We start from the raw sequence: 22,830 nt of genomic DNA on the forward strand, positions 1-22,830 counted from the left end.
TGATTTCATCATTCCATCACACTGCCAGTGAGTTTATTTAAGAGAAATAGGAATATGAAAAACAAAAGGAAATATATATAACCACCACAAAAAAAAAAAAAAGAATAAAAAATAAATAGCCCTAGCTGGTTTGGCTCAGTGGATAGAGCATTAGCCTGCAGACTGCAGGGTCCTGAGTTCGAGTCCGGTCAAGGGCACATGCCTGGGTTGTGGGATTGATCCCCAGTGGGAGACATGCAGGAGGCAGCCAATCAATGATTCTCATCATTGATGTTTCTCTCTCCCTCTCCCTTCCTCTCTGAAATCAATAAAAATGTACTTTAAAAGTTAATTAATTTTTAAAAAGAGAAATAGGGATAAATACCGAGGAAATACTTCTGCATAAGAAGTTATATGCTCAACTCCATTCCCTGCCATGATGAAGTGGGACTGGAAGTGGGTAAATAAATTACGTTGATCTAAAAATTATTACAATTATTGAATATGGTGATTAAAAGACTATGGAGAGCCCTAACTGGTTTGACTCAGTGGATAGAGCGTTGGCCTGCAGACTGAAGGGTCCCAGGTTCGATTCCGGTCAAGGCATGTACCTTGGTTGCGGGCACATCCCCAGTAGGGGGCGTGCAGGAGGCAGCTGATCGATGTTTCTCTCTCATTGATGTTTCTAACTCTATCCCTCTCTCTTCCTCTCTGTAAAAAATCAATAAAATATATATTTTTAAAAAATCAATAAAATATACTTTATAAAAAATAAAAGACTATGGAGAAACATGGAAATGTCCAGACGTAATGTTAAGTGTAAAAAAGCAGGGTACAAAATCCAGGGCAGTGCAGAAAATGGAATTCATTCACACCTGAGTTAATCCCAGCTCTGCCCCTTTCCTCGCTCTGTGGCTTTAGGGAAATCACTCAACCACTCTGAACCTCCAAAAGAATAAAAGCAGCATTTGTCTCAGAGGATTCTCATGAGGCTAAATAAGAGGATGAATGTAAAAAAAATGTTTGTCATTGTAGAAATGTTCTGTTAACCACTGACATTATCATAATTATGCCTTAAATTTAGCTATTAACTGAACAAGGATTGAAAGGTGATATACAAAATAAAAACGACTGCAAAGGTGAGATGGGATTATAAATGTGCATGGTTGTTTTTTACTTCTTCTAATAATTCTATATCATTTCCCAAAGGAAAAAGCAATTTTAAATAAGGACCGCAAAGAAATCCCATACTTGGGACCTGGGGCCCATGCCCCCCAGTTCCTAAGGCTGCTGTCAGATGATAGAAAAGGTCAACATGACCTGATTCACTTAGAGAAGACGGGAGGGGGGGGAGGGGGAGGCCTGGAGAGGGAATGTTCTAGAATCTAGAACAGCCGTGGGCAAACTACGACCCGCGGGCGGAGAAATGAATAAAACTAAAAAAAAAAAAAAAAAAAAAGACCGTACCCTTTTATGTAATGATGTTTACTTTGAATTCATATTAGTTCACACAAACACTCCATCCATGCTTTTGTTCCGGCCCTCCGTTCCAGTTTAAGAACCCATTGTGGCCCTCAAGTCAAAAAGTTTGCCCACCCCGATCTAGAAGATCCTGTCTTGCTCAGATCAGACCCTGAGAAAATCTGATTTTTTCATTCATTCATTCATTCATTCACTTACTCAAACACTCTTTGAGCCACTACTGAATGCAAGGAACTTTAAAATATTAGACTGACCCACAGGACGAATGTGGAACAATCTCCATTATATAACTGAAAAAAGCAAGCTTCAGAACACTTCGTGTAGAATGCTACCATTTGTATTAAAAATAGATATATAAATATACATATTTATAAAGTTGTGAATTCATCGAATTGCTCAGAAAGGATACACAAGATATAGATAACAGCAATTAACTCCGGAGACGGAATAGGGAACTGAAAGCTGAGACCTCCATTGAGAAGCTTACTTTTTTCCCATTGTATACTCTTTTGTATTGTTTGAATGTCTTACCATGTATATGTATTAATTTTTCAAAACACACAAACATTTTTAAAACGAGTGAAATAAGGTGTGCTCAGTGCTGAATGCACAGCGGTGAAAGGGCAGGCGGGATGGGGGAGGGTCCTCCGGCTTCGGGAAGGCAAAGTGTGTTGGACTCGCTGGGCCACACGTGTTGTTAAGGTTTCAAAACCCAGACTGTTTACATAAGTGAAGGGAACAGTTCTCTCTACACACTCAACGAGCTTTATAGTCACTCCGCATAGCGTTTTACAGAGATAAAGCAGTTGGAAAATAAATACTAGTCATTTGTCAAGCCTCGGCATGTGTTAAATTGTAGTTTCTATGAGGGCGGGGATTTTATCTGTTTAACTTCATCAGGAGAGCACTCCAGCTAATGTGCAGATAAGTGCTGCTTATGGCAAGCCTTTTCTGATAAAAATGATAGCACGGCCATTAAAAACACCTTGAAGAAGAAAAGATCAAAAGGTATTGGACCCTGAGGGCACCAGGCTCCCTGCAAGGGCTAGGCAGCCGCCTCTGGGACAGACGCCCCCCTCCCCTCAAAAGCAGGGTCTTCAAATGGCAAGTTAAATCCCGATGGGAATCCAAGGTTATAGCGACACTGCCTGTGCTCTTGTCGCAAGCAAATGTGATGTGCAGGGCCCTCCTTGGGGTGACGAGGCGCAGACTGACTCCAAAGAGAACCTGGCACACCACCCGCAGGGGAGGGAGGCATGTGGATGTCTGCAAACCCGACAAGCTGGCCTCCGGCCAAAGCAGCAGGTCACGAAGACAGCACAGTGGCTGACACCAGGGACTCAAGAAACCAGACAAGCCTGACTCAGCACCCTCGCGTACAGGTGGCCCGGCAACTCGTTGAACCTCTCTGCGCCCGTGTTCTCCTCTGTGAAGGGAAGCGTAACTGCGAGATCCATCATCGTGAGGACTATGAGGCTCACTAGAAAGTATTTAGCAACATGCTGGGCATGGGAGCAGGGCTTAAAGTGCTCTTGTCATCGGGATGACTAAATAAGGGAGAGGTGTGTCCCAGATTGGTCCTAACTGGCCATTGGCATCCAAGTGTGAATGGCAGGCGAGGTGCTCTGAAGTCACAGGAAGAATCCCTCACTTTTGCCCGGCTGGTGTGGCTCAGTGGCTGAGCGTCGACCTATGAATCACGGTTCGAATCCTGGGTCAGGGCACATGCCCGGATTGTGGGCTCGGTCCCCGGTGTAGGGCGTGCAGGAAGCAGCCAATCAATGATGCTCATCGTTGATGTTTCTATTTCTATCCCTCTCTGAAATCAATACAAATATTTGTTTTTAAGGAATCCCTCACTTTTATATAGTGTTTCCTAAAAATGCTTTCACACTCATCATCTCACAGAAGCCAGAGAAGCGAGTTGGATGGGAACGACTCCCTCTGTTTTGAAGGGGTGGGGCCGGTGCAGCGAGGGGCTTTGTCGAGAGCTGGTGATAGCAATCACTAAACTGCGGAGTCTCTCTGAAACTGAGGCAAGCACCAACCTTTCCCAGCGCCATTAGCATTTCCACTGAAGATGTGGCATTTGACAGCGGAAGAAAATGATTTCTGTTTTCAATTGTGAAAAGGTCGAGCATGTTTATCTAACTTAGTAATGTATACTTGATATTCAATACCTCCCTTGAAAGATCCTAAGAACGCAGCCAGCACTCACTTCCCTTTGCTGTGCTAGATCCTGTCGGGCATCAGAAGGTCAGAGGGTCAGAGGGTCAGAGGTCAAAGGACACCCCCCACACCCCCAGTGGTTAGGTCCCACTGGGTCGGGACCTAACGCTGCCATCAGTGAGTGAAAAGGCAGCCCAGCCTCAAATACCTAATTCCAAGTCTGTCATAGCCAAGTTCCCTGTGGCAGTGGCAATCCCAGGCCCCTTGGACGCTGCAAGGACATGACAGAATTCCTCCCTCCAGCAAAGGGTTCTGTTGGGTTGAAAATCCATTTGGAGGAGAGATGGAAGTGCCCAGAAAATTTCAAGTGGCCCTAGAGCCAATGCCATTAGCCCAGGGGAGACCTTAAAGGTGACTCTTGACCAGCACTAAGACCCTCCCTCACCCCTTCAGAAGGTCTCTAGAGCAGTGGTTCTCAACCTTCTGGCCCTTTAAATACAGTTCCATATGTTGTGACTCAACCATAAAATTCTTGTCGTGGCTACTTCATAACTGTAATGTTGCTACTGTTATGAATCGTCACGTAAATATCTGATATGCAGGATGGTCTTAGGCGACCCCTGTGAAAGGGTCGTTTGACCGCCAAAGGGGTCGCGACCCACAGGTTGAGAACCGCTGCTCTAGAGGGTCAGGAAGTCCCAGACTCCCAGTGTCCTAACCACAGCTCCAGAGTCTAGAGGACGCCGTGGACAAGAGGGACACAGCTCTCCTACAGCAATGGGACATGGGGGGCGTCTGGGAAGACCCTCGGGGGGAGCAGGGTGGGGCCAGGCTCACCTGAAGAGGAATACAAGAGCCCACCTGCATGGTAAGAAGAATATTTTTATTTGAAATATAGTCTGAGCAACATGAGTGTAGCCAGGAGGAGGAGGGGCTGGCCTGCCTGGGGCAGCAGCCTCTCTAATGGCACAGGAGCAAGAATACAAATATCCCAACGTCTGTGGGCCCCAAGCCCCCTGGTCAGGAGGCAGGGCGGCCGCGGACGAGGCGCACACTCCTTCTGAAGGGTCTGCCCTCGGCGCCTGCCTGCCTGCCTGCCTGGGCCGCACTGCTGCTCCCCGGGCCCCAGCCAGGGGTGCTGCAGAAGTTTCTCCCGCTCACGCAGAGAGCCGGGACAGCCAATTCTCCGGGACTACTCTGGGGGAAAGAATCAGAGAAGGCAGGAAGGACGGGCCAGGTGGCCGAGGCCCGCGTCAGGCCAGGCTGGGCAGAGCTCTCCAACAGGAACTGCGCCAGCCCCCCTCAAACCCCCTTCTCAGGCTCTGTCCGCCCAGAGAGCTCCGAGGAGTCCCCTGGCTGAGGGCAGCAGTGGGGAGCCTCCCGGAAGAGCACAGCCGCCGAGGGTTTCAAGCGGAGTGGACAGTACTGGGGCTGGAGGGATACAGACAGGAGCTGGGGTCTGAGAAGCAGCACAAAGCCATAAATAACAGAATTCAGATCTGTGAGGGTCCCGGGCGACCCCACAGCGCCTGGGGCCGGGGCACACCCAGCTCCCCGCAGCTCAGGGCAGACACAGCTCCAGGGCACAGCCTGCCACGCACACCGGGCAGAGCCTTCTATTTCCCACTGTCCACACGGCAGGTGCAGCACCCGCAGCACCACCCGACCTCCGGTCACACCTGAGGGGACGGTGCGTGGCTGTCCTGGTCCTGAGAGGCCAGTGGTTGACTCTGAGCGTCTCGGACAATGTCCTCCTCAGGGGCCGGGCCCGGCGACCTCCTGGCCTCTGGGTCACCTGACAAAGGCTCGCCAGTACACTCTTCCAGTCCGTTTTCCCTGGTCTCCATGGATACCTCCTCCCCAGAGCCTTCTTCTGGCTCCGCTGCCTCCTCTGCCGCCTCGGCCGCCTCCTCCTCGTCCTCCTGCTCTCTCACCTTGTGGACGATGAAGAGGTGGCGGCTGAGGGAGCTGGTGGAGGTGTAGCACAAGCCACAGAAGGGACACTGGGCCGTGGAGCTGTCCGCCTGGTGCTGAGGTATGTGGCTCTGAAACTCGATCCCCAAGTCCGTGGCAAAGCTGCATTTCGCGCACTGGAAAAGGGACTTGTGCCTCTTGACAGAGGAGGCGGCCTCGCCGTTGTTGGTGCCGGGAGCATCCTCCGCCCCGCTGACCCGTCTCTTCAGATGGTTCACCTGAAAGGGACACAGCGTCAGCCGAGCCCAGGCCGAGCTGAGCCCGGCACGGGAGGCCCCACCCACGACCAGTGCAGCCCAAGGCCTCGCAGAATCTCCACCCAGGCCAGGGTCACCCCGGCCCCGAACGCTTGTTTGACTTGGGTCTGTCTGGGGGTTTTTTATTTGCTTTTTAAAATGTGACGTCTGCTGTGGCACAACATTCCAAAGATACAGGAAGGGCATGGAGATGACATCCCTCCGGCCCACGCCCAGGCCTGCTCTCCAGAGATCGCGGTATCGGCCGGCCTCTGGGGCTCCTCCCGGAGATATTCTACACGTTTACAAAAACAAAGCTGCTCTTTCACACGATGATAGCGCTGCACGCACACGTTCCTCCGCCCTGTTCTTTTCACGGCACAACATGACTGGCGCTGGTCTCCATGAGGCTGAGAGAGAGGCCACGCTCTCCTGACAGCAGCATGCGGGCCCCCTGTGGGGATGAGCAGTCCCCCCAGCGGGCATTGAGTCGCGTTCCATCTGTCACGCACACGGAGCTGCAGTGAACATCCCTGAGCACACTTCTTTGTGCCCAAGGCCAGAGACACCGGACAGATAAACCCAAGAAGCCGGCTTGCTGCATCGAAGGAAGGGTGTGCGCTTTTGGAGGGCAGGGAAGGGGGTGCATTTTAATCGCAGGCAGATGTTGCCAAAATGCTGACACCCCACCTGCTATGTGGGCAAGGGCCTTCGCCGATGAGCGAGAGCCCTTCTCTGAACAGCCCAGATGGGCGGGCCTGGACCTCCAGGAGCTCTCGGCTCCCCAGGTGTGCCGCGCCCCGGGGAGGAGGCCACAGTGAAGAGGGAGACCAGGCTGCCCCCAAAGTTCACCAGGAATGGCCCTGGAACAGGGATGAGGTCACAGGATAAGGACCCGGCCCTGACCGGTGTGGCTCAGTGGACAGAGCGTCAGCCTGTGGATTGAAGGGTCCCAGGTTCGATTCCGGTCAAGGGCACATGCTTGGGTTGCAGGCTCTTTCCCCAATAGGGGGCATGCAGGAGGCAGCCAATCAATGATCCTCTCTCATCATTGATGTTTCTATCTCTCTCTCCTTCTCCCTTCCTCTCTGAAATCAATAAAAATATACTTAAAAATAAATAAGTGCACAAACAAAAAAACATAGAACAAGGGTCCAGGAGAGCAGGTGTTGGAGTATGGCTCTTCCCACAACCGGTGCGGGAGTGGGGGTGGGGGTCAGCCAAGCTTGGCCATCGTCACCTGACAATCAGCCCCCGCCCACTCCTAAGACTGAGTGAGGCAGAAGCAGGCTGGTGTGTGTGAAAGCTCCCCCGTCACTGAGCGCAGCCCACCCCGAAGGCAGGGCTACCGGCGACAAAGAAACGGCAGGACCAAGAGGCCAATGGGCCCTAACCGGTTTGGCTCAGTGGATAGAGCGTCGGCCTGCGGACTTAAGGGTCCTGGGTTCGATTCCGGTCAAGGGCATGTACCTTGGTTGCGGGCACATCCCCAGTGGGAGGTGTGCAGGAGGCAGCTGATCGATGTTTCTCTCTCATCGATGTTTCTAACTCTCTATCCCTCTCCCTTCCTCTCTGTAAAAAATCAATAAAATATTTTTTTTTAAAAGAGGCCAATGGGCTGCCTCGCGGGTCTCTGTCCCTGTCCTTTCCTTGTGTGCAGTCCCAGGTGTGGGTCACACAGGCTTGAGAGTGACCCACCTTGAGGGAAGTTGTCAGGGCTGTTGTGACGTGGCCACAAGAACCAATGGGCGCCCTGCGGCCTTCCCAGTGCCCCTCCAGCGCCAGCCCTCACTGAGCAAGCTGCTCTGGTGGGCAAGGGCTCCACACTCACCTGAGGGGAATGTCCACCCGAAGGTCTGACTTTGGACGTCTGGCTCAAATCAGGGTTTCTGATGCCGTGCATAAGGCTGATGTGGCTCTCCAGGAGGGAGGGCCGCGGGAAGCTGGGGCTGTCCTCCGTGCAATACCTGAGAAAGGACGGCCAACGGAATGGTGTGAGATGACAGGCCGCAGCGCCCAGCGGAGCCAGGCAGGCAGGCAGAGGTTGACGCTGCTTCTGGCTCCAGGGCTGAGAGCCTGGAGCAGACAGAGAGCGGGCTGGGTGGTCCTCAGGCTGGCGGGGGAGTGCTGGGCACTCCTCAGAGCACTCTAGGCAGCAAGCCAGCCAAGGTGACAGACAACAGCAGGTCGGAATGTGTGCACTGGCCCTCGGCCGTGAGCTTACCCTCCACTGCCTGGTATCACTGCCCAGAGGTCCGGGTGCGGGGCTGGTGGTCAGCATGACGCCGGCGTACGTGCTGGAGCACAGGCAGGTGGTGCTGCCGGGCTCATGGTCACACCACCGCTCCTCGTAAACCCCAGGGCCCTTCACCACTGACCGGCAGTGCAGCCGGGGTTAGGGGAGAGGGAGGGGGAAGGCCTCAGAAGCCCCCAGGGCCTGGGAGCTGGTTTTGACCTGCCCTGACTTCTGAACTAGTCACAGCACTTTTCCATTTAAAGACGTGCTGATCTCAGAGTAGAGAAATGCCATGGACAGTCTTGTTGGGTCTCAGACCTCGCGGCGTCCCCCTGCGGACACTCACCCACACGTGTAGACTTTCTTGACGGTGTCGTGGTTGTTGCGGATGTGTTTGCGCAGGCTGCTGGGGGTGTGGAAGGACTGCTCACACTGCCGACACGGGTACCTCTTCAGCGTCTGCAGGCCACAGAAAGCGGAGCATCAGGACTGCAGGAGCGTTCTGGGTGTGGCCCCTTCTCAGATGACACGGGCAGAAAGGATGCCCACAGACCTCAAAGGACCAGGAATCCTAGGGGGTCGGCCCCCTAAGGGGCCGCTGACCCCACAGGAGAGAAGTCCAGAGAAGCTGGCGCGGCCCTGTGACCTGAGACTGCACTTACCCGACCGTGGCTCTTTTTCATGTGGGACACGTAGCTCTCCCGGTCAGGAACCCACTCCTGGCACTCCTGGCAGGTCCAGCCAGTGCTCCTCAGCCGGGGCTTGCCCTCAGCCCTGCGATGGGCCTCGGACCTGCCCCAGCGGCCGGACGGCAGGGAGCTGCCCCGAGCAGCCACGCTCGTGGCGGGGGGCTCCGTGGAAACTCGAGAACCAGGGCGGCTGGAGGACGTGTCTGCTGAAGACTGGAGGCTTGACAGCTCTTCCACGTTTCGGGGAACACCGTGCGTGCTCTGGGGATGGGGAGAGCGGTTACTGACTGGGCAAGGGGAAAGAGGCACAGAGTCAGACCGCCCTGGCCCGAGGCAGGCGCCCTCCTCCCAGCCTCCTCCCCCAGGGCCACCCACCTTGACGTGCTGCATCAGCTCCGGCTTCTGCGGGAACAAGAGCGGGCACTCGGGGCACTTGAAGACGCCCACCTGTGCCTGGCTGGCATTCTGGTAAAAATGCTGCTGCATGTGCCTCTTCTTGTTGAAGATCATCTCGCAGGAGCACTTGTACATGAGCCTGTGGGACAAGCCCCAGGGCGTGAGGTGGCCAGGGCTCTGCTGGCAGAACCACGCGGCCCTCCCCCGCCCCCGTCGCCGCTCTCTCTGAACCAGGGTCGGGCATGGGAAAGCACCACTCTGAGCCAGGGTGGCTTCTCCCCGGCCTCGGGATGTCTTCGGTGGACTCCAGACATCTCTGCCACTAGCCCCGGCTCCCAGGCGGGCCCAACACCTTCCCCTACAGCACCCAGGCCACTGGGCTCTGCCCCCAGGCCTGCTGGCCCCGGGGTTGCACTCACTGGGAGGGTTTGTGGGGCTGGGTGGGGTGCTGGGAGGCGCTGTGGTCCGCGGTGCTGCTGGCAGTCTTGAAGGCCATGGGGCAGAAAGCACATTTGTGGAAAACCTGGCAGTGTTTCTCCTGGATGTGGCTTTTCAGCAAGGACAAGGACAAGTTGATGGCCCCGCAGTGGATGCACCTGAATGACAGGGGGGGGCGGGTGGGAGTGGAGGTTAGATCCAGAGGTGGTCCTGGAAAAGGAGGGATAGGGGACAAGAACAGAGCCGTGTTGGGACTCATGGTCACACCACCACTCGTCTGAGAAGGGGGTGCACCCAGAACTATCCTACAGTTCCGAAGCTTCACTTTCCATCCTTCACTCATACATCTGAGAGCCTGCCTGCTTTTGTCGGGCATAATGCAGTCACCCAGGGCCCCCCAAGCCCAAGGCCACACCTGGTAGAGAAGTGGGGAGAAACCCTCCCCTCCCCTCATTGGCCAGAGGATATTCGTCTGCAAACTAAAAACTTGGGCCCAGCTAAGAGAAGTTGGTGGGGGTGGAGAAGGGAGGGAGTGGTCAAAAAAATGATACAAACAGTATTCATTTAATGTGGTACAACTGCAAGAGGAATTTCAAGAGGCTGTACTTCCCACAGGCTGGTACTCGCTAAGCAGGGATGGCCACCGAATAAGAAACAGTTAAGAAATGCTAAGCTCCCCGTAACAACCACATTAAAACAAATGGCCCCAGCCCAGGAAGAAACACTCTAGAGCAGCGGTCCCTGAGGCCCGAAAGGTTGGCGACTGCTGCTCTAGAGCATCCCTGTCCGGCGGCACTTGCTCTGATGATGGAAGTGTCCTATGCTGCAACGTCCATGCTGCTCTTCAAATTTAAGTTGATAAAATGAAACGGCCAGACGTACTGGACACATTTCAAGTGCTCAGTAGCCACTGTGGCTGGTGCCATTCTGGACCATGCAGCTCGTCAGTGCTGTGACGTCTCCTTGGTGGGTGACTTTTTGTTTCTCTTTCTCCCTACTAATTGCTATTTTCTGCGTTTTGTTTAGCAGATATATCATTTTTTATTATGTATGAACTGTCTGCAACCACTTTTCTGAAATTGAGGCCGTGTTGGACTCTTCTTTTGACTTCAGATACCTCTCTATAAACGTTGCCTTTGAGCATGTGACCTGCCTCCTTGCCAACCTGAACCCACAGAGGCCTTCCTCCTGCCCGTGGACACACACAGGCCTCCCTCCAGGAGAAAACACCTCCGACCTCCCTCTTGCTGCAACACTGCCTGCCACATGCCTGCCCCGTAGCCGTGACCCCTGGGAGCTCTCGGAGAGGGGCTGCCGCTGCCCTGCGGAAAGGGCGCGCCTTCACTTAAGAACTCCTTCACGATCCACAGAAACCATCACAGAATCCCGACCAGCGTTTTTGTTTTCCTTCCGTGTGTGTGTGTGTGTGTGTGTGTGTGTGTGTGACTAGAGGAGGCGACAGGGGTTGCGGAATCACCTCTGCAAACATATGAGCAGTGAGGAGCAGCCTGCAGACCCAGAAAGCTGCCTGCAATGAACGCCGATGAACACTTACTACTACACCTGGACGTGCCGCCGAGTTTCTGTACCAGTGATGGCGAACCTTTTGAGCGCGGAGTGTCAGCATTTTGAAAAACCCTAACTTAACTCTGGTGCCGTGTCACAGATAGAAATTTTTTGATCTTTGCAACCATAGTAAAACCAAGACTTACATTTTTGATATTTATTTTATATATTTAAATGCCATTTAACAAAGAAAAATCAACCAAAAAAATGAGTTCGCGTGTCGCCTGACACGCATGTCAGGTTCGCCATCACTGCTCTATACAAACCACTTAGCTATATTTATTTTTCTCTCTTGTTAAACAATAGAGTGGCCAACCCTAGCACACAGAGTAACTTCCACACCACAGGTATTCTGAGGGGAAAATCCACATATTTCCAAATTCCTCCACAGTGGCCAGGGACCCCTGATACGTGTAAAGACGCTGCTCAGTGGCCTTATTTGTGGAGTTGGACTGAACTCCTGCAGGAACAATCCTCTTGAAAAATCCGCCTGAGAACACATCCTATTTGCCCAGGAGACACGCTCTTCAAAGAAACCGCACCGAAAGTAAGAATGTGGAGGGGTAAACGCACGCCGAGCAGCCTCCGTGGAGGAGAGAAAATCCAACCCCATGACACAGGTCTGTACCAAATTGTTAAGAAAAAAAGAGAAAACAGACAGGGATAGAATCATATGCTGTGAGATATGTAGTTTTAGAAAAGAGAGAGAGCAATAATAATTTTGATTTTGCTAACAATCACAAATAATAAGAAAATAACATATTATTTTCTTATTTAAGACAGCCTAAATTTGTTCCCTTATGACATCATTGGCCACTCTCCAAATTATCAACAGAGAGCAGAATAATTTATACAGTTTTAATAATGTATATATACATTGCACATAGAATACATAAACATAAAAAAATATAAAGTATACAGGCTTTTTACATTGCCTTCAAGAAAAAGCAAAAGTAATATAAAAAATAATATTGTAAAATTGTACTAAAGCTCAATGAAATGGAACATAGGTACTTTTTGAGAATTTATTTTAAAATATTAATACCTACAGAACAAGAGAAAATATTTGCAAATTATGTATCTGACAAGGTACTTGTATCCGGAATATACAAAGAACCCTTACGACTCCATAATAAAACAACCCAATTTAAAAATGGGCAAAAGATCTGAATAGACATTTCTCCAAAGAAGATATACCAATAGATGCTCAACACCACAAGCCACCAGGAAAAGCCACATCAAAACCATAATGAGACACCATTTACACCCACAAGGGCGGCTAGAATCAAAAGTCAGAGCAAATGTTGGCGAGGATGTAGAGAAAGCAGAACTCTCAGGCACTGTTGGTGGGAACGTAAACATGGTACAGCCACTCTGGGAAACAGTCTGGCGGTTGCTCAAAAAGTTAAACTGAGTCCTGGCCAGGTGGCTCAGTTGACTGGAGCATTGTCCCCTGCACCAGCAGGTCTTGGGCTCAATTTCCAGTCAGGGCACATACCTAGGTTTCGGGTTCGATCCCCAGTAGGGGCATATGGGAGGAAACTGATCAATGTATCAATGTCTCTCTCTCTCTGTCGCTGTCTCTCTCTTTTCCCCCCTCCTACCCTCTCTACCCCCCATTCTCCCTCTCTAGAATCAAACTTTTTTTAAAGTTAGACTTAGAGTTACCATATGACCCAGCTATTCTACTCCTAGGTATGTACCCACAAAAACTGAAAACATATATCCACACAAGAACTCGTACATAAATATCCATTAGCAGCATTTTTCATAATAGTCAAAAGGTGCCTATCAACTGACAAATGGATAAACAGTATGTAGTATATACATCCAATAGGATATCATTCAGCCATAAAATAGAATGAAATACTGTATATGTGTTACAACATGGATGAATCTTGAAAATATTATGCTCAGAGCACATATTTTATGATCCATTTATATGAAATGTCCAAGATAAATCTACAAGACAGAGAGTAAATTAGTTGTTTATAGACTGAGGGGGTGGGAGAATAGTCAATGTAGAGATTTTGTGGGTAAATATAGACATTTTTTAGGTGAATATGTAACTCTGAATATACTGAAAACCATGAGATTGTACACTTTAAGTGGGTGAATTGTATGGTATGTAAGTTATATCTGAATAAAGCTGTTACCAAAAAATATATTAATAATAGAAGGTCTTAACTGTAATGAATAGTGTGTTAGTGTGTATGTCTTTGGAATGCAATAACAGATCATTGGAGATTTTGATGTCTGTTATATTCAGTAATCCTTCCAGAATGTATAGCTGAGTCACAATACATTTTAGCTGACATTTCTTACAAAAAGGCTTGAAAAACTAAACTGCTTTTGAAACAGTTTCCTTTTACTCTTATATAAGAAAGTAAATAAAATAATTAGAAAACAAAAAACTCTATTCATCCACCTATATAGATTCAAAGTTAAAAATCTAAGTGTTGATTTGCATGTCTATTGGACTGGATCTTGGAAGGAGCACAAGCTTCAGCCAGTTAGCAAACAACGTGTTTATGTTACAGGACACTGGAACAGCACTCGTCAGGCATTTGGCTTAAAATGTAGCCTGGGAGGCTGCCAAGCCCTGCTCTTCTGCAACATGGCGGTAAGGGCTTCACACAACCCTGTCTGGCCGTTTCGTTTCTCATGCACTTCATTCTCTGTTCTCCATAACATGCAACGAAATTAGTCTACATTTGGATGTGTTTATAGCAAGATAGAAAGCTGAAGTCATCACTAACCCTCCCCGTCCTCACCCCCGTCTACAAGCTATCATCGAACCCTAACGCTTACACTTCCTGAATCTCTCTCAATTCTACCTTCCCGCCGTCCCAAGTCTATGCCTGAGCTGAAGCCCTCAGCATCTCACCTGGACCGTCACACTTGCCTCTCCGTCTCCAGTCTCCACCCTCCTTAGCATAACGTGTCAGCTTCCCAGAAACAACTGAGCCAATCACTCCCCACTGCACATCTGTCCATAGCTTCCCACTGTCCAAGGCTAAAGACCAAATGTCTACCAAGGAATACAAGGTTGTGCAAGGCCTGGCCTCCACCAACTCCGGGTCTCATTTCTCACCTCTCCCCCCATTCCTCCTGACCCACCTCTACAGAAATGCTGAACTTCCCATAAGCCCTGTTGTGTGTGCTAGTATCCCGCCCATACCCTTGCTCCAGACATACTCTCCCTTTCTTTTGTCTGAAAACCTCCTAATACCCGCTCTCTGAAGTTTCCCTGGGCCATTCCTCCATACGGGACTTACCACTCCGAGTTACAACTTCTGTGTACATGTTTATAACCTACCAGACTGAAGCCCCTTGAGCTCAGGGAATGTGTCTTAATCATTTTTATATCTTCAGTGTCTGGCACAATGCTAAAGACAATAATAAGTACTAAAGTTAAATAGACTAAAACAACAATTTTTTTTAAATACCAAAGAGAAGAAAACCTTACTAAATTTGGGCAACATTAAGTTTCAGAAGTGAAAGTAATAAAATAAACCATGAAATGTAGTAACTCCCAAATGCAGTAAACCAGCACAGGAGACCTGATGGGGGCGATGTGAAAGTTAGAGATCAGTGAGCTTTGGAGGGTTTTCCCCTACTCTTTTTCCTGAAAATGACGTCTTGCATATATATGTTTGACACACTGGAGGAGATTCAGTCTCAAATAGGCTTTTCTTGTTCTTACTCTGAGGCCGACCATTTTTCCATTCTCAGGTGTCACTTGCTTCTCACAAACTGACAAAAACGAATCAACACAGCGACACTAGAGCCCTCTGAGTTTGGAGTCTGGCAGCTCCATTTGTTAACGAGAATTGGGAACATTTCAAAGTGCTGCAATTAGTAAATTTATCGTTGAAATTGTGCTTTCCATTTAATACGCCAAACACAATAACTGTGAGCAAATTAAATTAGCATCTTTCAAAAAACCAAGCTGACAAAGCGAATGTTATACCTTCCCCTCCGAAGCGATTTTTGCTCATGTTTAATTTTGTGTGAACTCCGTATTCTTCTCCCGCGCCCGCCTCTTGGTGTCTAGAAAACATACCCATCAGCTTGTCTTACTAGGCCGGAGCCCAGGGCTCCGGAGACCAAGCTCAGCGGCAAGTTCTGGGCCAGGAGAAGGACCAGCCCCGGGCGGCCCCCGGACAGGACAGCGAGCCAGGCAGCACCCACCTGTAGCCCACCTTGCGGGCATAGTGCAGGCAGTTCTCCTTCACGTGGGTCTGGAAGTAGGCGGAGCGACAGAGGACTCCACACTCCGGGCAGCAGTACGGGGACTTGTGTGTGTGGATCCGCTGGTGAGCACAGAAACTGCACTGGTTGGGCAGCAGCATCTGGCACACCGGGCACGTCTAGGAGAGAGCACGGAGAAGACGGTTCACGCAGGCGCCGCGGGCCCTGGCTCTCCAAGCACAGCTGCCTGCTTTCCCAGGGCCTGGGTCAGAACGGCCCTCCACCCCCTGCAGCTATCCTCTTAGGACACCTGACACCCTAGCCCTCATTGAGAGTGTTGATACCGCCTGGCCCGGCCCGTGTGGCTCTGGGGTTGAGCGTCGACCCATGAGCTAGGAGGGTACGGTTCCATTCCCAGTCAGGGTTTCGGCCGCGATCCCGGGTAGGGGGTGTGCAGGAGGCAGCCGATCGATGATTCTCTCTCATCATTGATGCTCGTATCTCTCCCTCCCTCTCTCTCTCTCTCTCTCTCTCTCTCTCTCTTCCCCTCCTCCACCCCTCTTTGAAATCAATTTCAAAAGCATCTATTTTTTAAAAGTGTTGATACTGACCCAAGCAAGCCTTACCTTGTTAATCACAGACAGACCAGGCCCTGTTTTCCCGATTAGTCCTGTGCGAGGACTGTGAGGGTTTCTTCCCTCTGGCTGAGCAGAGGGCCAGCCTTTCCTCTCCAGAGGCCTAAGGCCCTTCTTGAAGTCTGAGCTCTCACTGCACTGCCACACTCACCAGGTCCTCACCCTGGCTTGGCAGCGGTGGTTCCTACTCAACACCTTGTCAGATGGTTCGGTGACTTCCTACGGGGACCGGGGACCAGAGCGTGCCCCGGCTGCCTGCAGAAGCCCCAAGGGCACGCTGACTGAGGGTCTTGCCAGCTTCCATTTCCTCAGCCCTGTCTGTCAGCTCTGGGTGGGCAGGGGCGGAACCAAGGACGAGGAGTCCTACAGCCAGACTCACTGAAGTTCTAATGGGCGGAGCCCAGACAGCCAGAGGGAGGAACAATGGGCTGAGGGTGCCCACATCTGGAGAAGTCCTTCTCAGCAAAGAGAGGCAATTGTGCTGCTCACTTGTGGGGGGAGGGGGGGCCTGACCTGGGTCCGAGGAGTTTGCAGAAGGACAAGTCGTTAGGGAGGACAGAAAAGGGTCTCTGCTTTAATCAGCTAAATCCAGATGGGGGGCCTCTACAGGACAAACCCAGCTCTTTCTACAAATAAATGACAAGGGGGTGAAAAAAGAGAGGGAAGGGAACTTTTGATTTGATTTAAAAGAAATTTTCAATAACTGCAGTGTATGTATGGCACTTATTTGGATAATAATTCAAGCTAGCCAAGTGCAAAAAAGAATGAGACACTACCTTTATTATATTTTTATATTATTGTATTTAACACTAACTTGGAGCACTCTGGATATATGATTATCTAAAAACTAAGCTGTACACCTGAAACCAATACAAAATAAAATTGAAAGAAAAAAAAATATCTACATCATTTAAAAAAAAAGACTAACTTAACACATTGTTTGCGGGTAGTTTTTACCGGGCACTAACAGGTGGCGCGGGCCATTTTTGCAAATTTTTTGCGCAAATAGCAACGTTCAGTAAAATTACGATAACTTTAGTTTACGTATTTATACGTTACCCGCATTCTACCGCTAGTCTATAAAAAACGTATTAATACGTGTCCCGCGCTCTACTACCAGTCAACGTAAAACATATAAGTAAAACGTATAAATATGTTTCCCGCATACAATGTGTTAAGCATAACATTGGGACATTAGCCACTTGATATTAAGATTTGATAATGAGAGATTATTAACTTTAAGAAATAATGATACTATGTTGATATTTTGGAAGGGAAATCTTATCTTTTAGAGACACATGAAATATTTACAGATACAATGATGTTTGGGTTTACTTAAACATAATCTGTTGGAGGGGAAGGGAGGGGTAAGAAAATACGTGAAAGCCCTAACCAGTTTGGCTCAGTGGATAGAGCGTCGGCCTGCGGACTGAAGGGTCCCAGGTTCGATTCCGGTCAAGGGTATGTACCTTAGTTGCGGGCACATCCCCAGTGGGGAGTGTGCAGGAGGCAGCTGATCGATGTTTCTCTCTCATTAATGTTTTTAACTCTCTATCCCTCTCCCTTCCTCTCTGTAAAAAAAAATCAATAAAATGTATTTAAAAAAAGAAAATACAAGCTCAAGGTGGGCCATGAGCTAGTACTTGTTCATTGTACCATTAGGAGAGTTCATTAACCATCCTTCCCACTTTTGTAAATGTTTGGAATGTTCCATAATAAAAAGGGTGAGTTTTTATTTAAGTATTACTTTAGGCGAAGAACAGTAAATGAGCATGCCCTTTTGTGTAAGAGGAGACTATCACACACACACACACACACATACACACACCTATTTGCTTTTGTTTGCCAAAAAGGAGCAATGCAGTGATAAACCAAAACTGATAAAAATGGTTACCTATAAGGAAGGAGGGAACAGGGCCAAAAGGACAGGGATGGAAGCAAGACTTCTCTCAATGCACCCTGCTATACAGTTTTAATTTTGGAATCAAATGTGTGTTTTGTTTTGTTTTAATCCTCACCCGAGGATAATTTTTTCCATTGGATTTTAGAGAGAGTGGAAGGGAGAGGGAGAGACAGAGAGAAACACTGATGTGAGAGAGACACATCGACTGGTTGCCTTCCACACGCCCCTGGCCTGGGCCAGGAGCCTGCAACCGAGGTACGTGCCCTTGACCAGAATTGAACCTTGGAACCTTCAGTCTGCAGGCTGAGGCTCTATCCACTGACCCAAACTGGCCAGGGCAGAATCAGATGTTTTACGTAATTTTTAAGTAATATGAAATGAAACTAAATAACCAAAAGCATTCCCTAAGAATTGAAAAACAGAAACATGTAACCTAACTAACATCAAGTAACTATATCAACTACATAGAAAAGAGGATTACTGCACTCCCAGGACCTTTCAAATACAACATCTTGACCAATATGTCCTTAATGAGATACATCCTGCGGGCAGGAAGACCTACGAGCACACCTTCACCTTTCTGCAGTTGTCTTCATGTAACAAATAATATTGGTTTTGATACTTTGAAATTTGTGTGTGTGTGTGTAAAAGGAAAATCTTAGGAACCAAGACTTTCAGTGTAAAATCAGTTCCATAAGCACTCTATAATCTTACATCTGAATACCAGCATAAACTCATGATCTTTTTTTCTCTTTTTTAAAAAAATATGACTTCTTTATTGATTTTGTAGAGAGAGGAAAGAAGAGAGATAGAGACATAGGAACATCCATGAGAGAAACATCAATCAGCGGCCTCTTGCACACCCCCTACTGGGGATCGAGCCCAGAACCCGGGCATGTGCGCTCACCGGGAATCAAACCATGACCTCTTCGTTCTTGGGTCGACGCCCAACCACTGACCCACACCGGCTGGGCTCTTTCCTCTTTTTAAAAACTTCTATTTCTTAGCTCTCGCCACTGAAAAGGCCTAGAAACAAAGATATATCCAGTAGCTATGAGCATCTCTGCTGCCCAGAATGTGGCCTCTAAACACCATTCCGCAGTAAAAGAAAGTTGGCTTCTTGGGGAAATGGCTGATTCTAGGTTTGGCACAAGAAATGTACCAGGGCACCTTGTTGGGGCTGAAAGCTTCTCGAGGCTTAACTGGTTTGTGTCCAAAAGGGACACAGGAGTCACTCTGAAGAGGCTCCCAGGGACCAAAGATAACTGGAGCATCAAAAAGTATGACTGAAGCCGAGCTGGCATGGCTCGGTGATTGGGCATCGGCCTATGTACCAGGAAGTCACAATCTGATTCCCGGTCAGGGCACATGCCTGGGTTGTGGGCTCGATCCTCAGTACGGGGTGTGCAGGAGGCAGCCGATCCATGATTCTCTCTCGTGATTGATGTTTCTACCTCTCTCTCCCTCTCCCTTCCTCTCTGAAATCAATTAAAGAAACATATTTTTTTAAAAATGAATGAGTTCATGATAACACTAAAACTAAAAATAACAGACTGTCGCTGACATCCATTAGGATGGCTACTATTTAAAAAAAAAAGAAAATAATGTTGGTGGAAATGAGGCAAAACTGAAACCGCTATTCACTGTTGGTGGGATTGTAAATTTGTGCAGCTGCTCTGAAAAACAGTATGGCTATTCCTCAAAAAGTTAAATATAGAACTCTCATATGATCCAGCAATTACACTTTCGGGTAGTATGTACTTGAAAGAATTGAAATCAGGGTCTCAAAAAGGTATTTGTACACGCACGTTCGTGGCATTATTCACAATACCCAAAAGGCAGAAGCAGCCCAAGTGTCCATCAACAAATGAATAAACTAAATATGCTTTTTACATACAGTGGAACATTATTCAGCCTTAAAAAGGAAGGGGATTCTGACACATAGAGGACATTATGCTAAGTAAAATAGCCAGTCACAAAAAAACAAACGAAGACTATGATTCCACTTAGATGAGGTCCCTAGAGTAGTCAAATTCATCGAGACAGGAAGTTGCCAAGGGCTGGAGGGGGAAGGAGGAGGAAATGTTGTTTAATGGGGAAAGAGCTGCAGTTTTGCAAGATGAAGAGTTCTGGAAACTGATTGCAAAAGAGTGTGAATGTACTTAATGTTACTAAACTAAGTAACAAAAAGAAAGAATAACGTTAGAAAAACACCCGTCTGCAAGTCTTAATATTAGTGACTCAAGCAGCAATGATTGGGTATTAAAATCATTAGGTAAAAGATAGGGAGCTTTACAATGAAGGGACCAGAAAGCCACTGTCTAAATTCCCCCCTAAGGTCTGCATCATTAAGACGCAGACAATCAGACACTTTGCACCTCCCTGAAGTCATGAAATGTGGAGGACATGGAACTCCCCTCCTCAGCACTGACCCCGAACCTAATGGGAGTCTTTACTGCTAATTTCTAGTCTACAGACAAAGTGTGGGATTGAAAAAGAACAAGTTAATTATCTGAGGAAGTAATCAGGCAAAGCCAAAATTATCCTGGAAAGTTCTCAGGAAGTAATCAGGCTCAGGACCGTCCCGGAAAACCCTCCGGACACATGGCCCAGTTTCTTCAACAAACCAGTGACGTGAAAAAAGGGGGGTCCGATCGGGTGGATGGGACAAGGTACTGTTCTAGACGAAAAGGGTAAAAGGCTTATTAGCCAATGCAAAGTGTGGTCCCTGTTTGGATCTTGATTCAAAGACAAGTTTTGTCACAAAGGGGAAAATCTGAATATGGCCTTGTGTTAGGACATATGAAGGAATTGTTATTAATTTCGTTAGATATGATAATGGCATTAAGAACAAGAAGAAACTGTCTCTCTGTGCTGACATCCCACCCAAGAGGGTGGCTTGGAATGTCAGGGGAAGGACACCCCCCTAGCCACTGCACAGGGAGGCAGATGGGGTTCAGGGACAGTCTCCCAGGAAGAACGCAGAAGGCCCGCACATGCTGTCCTGCAGTCACTCAACAACCCCAGAGTGGAAGAGTGGGACCCCCCCTCCCCTCGCCTACCCCCTGCCCTAGACCAACCTGAAGCTAGGGCACTCATTCCGGGAAACCCAGATCCAACAGCCATTCAGGCTAGTTTTGACCCCCGAGCTCGAGCCTCACCCTTTCTGTGAGATTCAGAGGCCACTTTTATAGGCATGAGATTTTAAGGGATTAGAACGAGGCTGAGAGGCCTGACAGCCCTCCTGGTGGTCCCTCCCCTCCTCTCGGCTGGGCCCTGCTGTCCAGCTCCGATTAGACGAGAATGACACAGAGAAGAGGCAGGACCAGCAGGTCACCAGCAGGGGATCCTTGACCCCGACTTCCCTCACATGTTAGAAGACACCAGTGAGGAACAGTGTGGGGCAAAAAGAGGCCCAGGCATCAGACCTCCACTGGCGATGGCTCTGATCACAGGACTCAGAAGGTGCAATCTGGGACCCAGTCAACCCTGCTGGTATATGAAACCCCAAGGAGAGGGCTGGAGAGACCATACTCCACCTGACTCACCGGGAGGAAAATACAGACACGGAGGTGAACATGAGAGGCAACAGCGACCCTCAGCACCTCTGGTCCCTTTTGGAGCTGCAGAAGCCCCACCGCCCCCCCCAAATTCCTCCTCCTGCCTCTACCCCACACTCCCGAGGCTGCCTCACTCGTGACAGCTCCCTGTTCTCAAACACACGTGGCACTGGCACATACTGTTGTCCCTCTCCCTGAACGCCCCGCCTCTCCCTCCTCCACGCTCAAATGTCATGTGTGGCGTCACAGTGAATTGTCCCTCTGAGGCACTTCCTGCAACGATGTTGACAAGCCTGTTCCAACCGGCTCTGCGTCTGCACACACTCAGCTGTTTGGGTGGCGAGCTCTGTGCTGGCTGTGCCACCGGGAGCTCCAGGAGGAACAGCGCGACTCCCTCTTGCTGGCACCCCTGAGCTCAGCTAGGAACACACATGCAAAGCTCAGAGGCCCCCAGCAGGTGTGCAGGCCCCTGTCGAACTGACATAAAAAGAGCTCCTGGATCAGTCGGCATGACTCGGTGGTTGAGCATCGACCTATAAACCAGGAGGTCACAGTCAATTCCGGGTCAGGGCACATGCCCGGGTTGCAGGATCAATCCCGAGTAGGGGGTGCGCAGGAGGCAGCCGATCAATGATTCTCTCTCATCATTGATGTTTCTACCCCTCTCCTTCTCCCTTCCTCTCTCTAAAACCAATAAAAACATATTTTTTAAAAAACATAAAAATAAATTTAAAAAGAAGCTGCTGTACTTCTGCCCCAGGCTCTGCAGCCCTGGCTGAGGGAAGCTGGTGAGGGGCGGGCCTGGCTAGGTCAGGAGACTCCTGCCACGTGGAGGAGAGAAAAAGAGCCTCTGGAGGCGTCTGGAGCCCCAATTCTTCACCGGGCGCTGCTCCCTCAGACAGCCAAGGGCACAGAGGGTGCCAGAGGATATTTTCAGCACAGATGCCTTTTTTTTTCTTTGAAATAAAGCCAGATCTCGTCAAACATAACCAAGAACGGGGAGCAGACACGCGCGGCTGCTTTCCTAGAGGGCTGAGAGCGAGGAAGGAAGGAAGGAAGGAAGAGGCCCACAGGTCAGCCTGCTGTGCTTCCCTCCACGTCAGCCCTGACACGGGCCCGGCTGCAGTTTCCACAAAGGATTCTGCACAAGGAGCTGAGCCCACGGCAGGCAGCACGCAGCAAAGGATGGTTCTTAGAAGGGCAGACCGAGGTGCAGAGCAGTGTCACACGACCTCTGCCCCGAGTCCTGCGGGCACCTGGGAGGGCTGCCTGGACACCTGCCAGCAGAGACCTAGCCCAGGCCTGACCAGGGGCCCTGGCAGCCCACTGGGGTGGGAGCTGAGTGGACTGTGGGGCACGTCCACATAAACGCT

General features: G+C 49.5%; 1 protein-coding gene across 1 annotated transcript in view; it reads right to left on the reverse strand.

The window, feature by feature from the left end:
* Positions 1 to 4,494: 4,494 nt before the first annotated feature.
* The window catches only part of ZNF592 (zinc finger protein 592), a 28,718-nt gene continuing 10,382 nt past the window's right edge, over positions 4,495 to 22,830 (reverse strand). Inside the window, exons 3-9 of the mRNA XM_081114730.1 lie at positions 15,360 to 15,538; positions 9,581 to 9,757; positions 9,141 to 9,300; positions 8,739 to 9,026; positions 8,423 to 8,535; positions 7,672 to 7,807; positions 4,495 to 5,822 (exon numbers count right to left, since the gene is read on the reverse strand). Coding sequence (XP_080970856.1) covers positions 5,304 to 5,822; positions 7,672 to 7,807; positions 8,423 to 8,535; positions 8,739 to 9,026; positions 9,141 to 9,300; positions 9,581 to 9,757; positions 15,360 to 15,538 — 1,572 coding nt within the window. The 3' untranslated portion in view covers positions 4,495 to 5,303. The remainder of the gene's footprint in view (positions 5,823 to 7,671; positions 7,808 to 8,422; positions 8,536 to 8,738; positions 9,027 to 9,140; positions 9,301 to 9,580; positions 9,758 to 15,359; positions 15,539 to 22,830) is intronic.

This window comes from Myotis nattereri (assembly GCF_964212035.1).
Source record: "Myotis nattereri genome assembly, chromosome: 21".
NCBI lineage: Eukaryota > Metazoa > Chordata > Mammalia > Chiroptera > Vespertilionidae > Myotis > Myotis nattereri.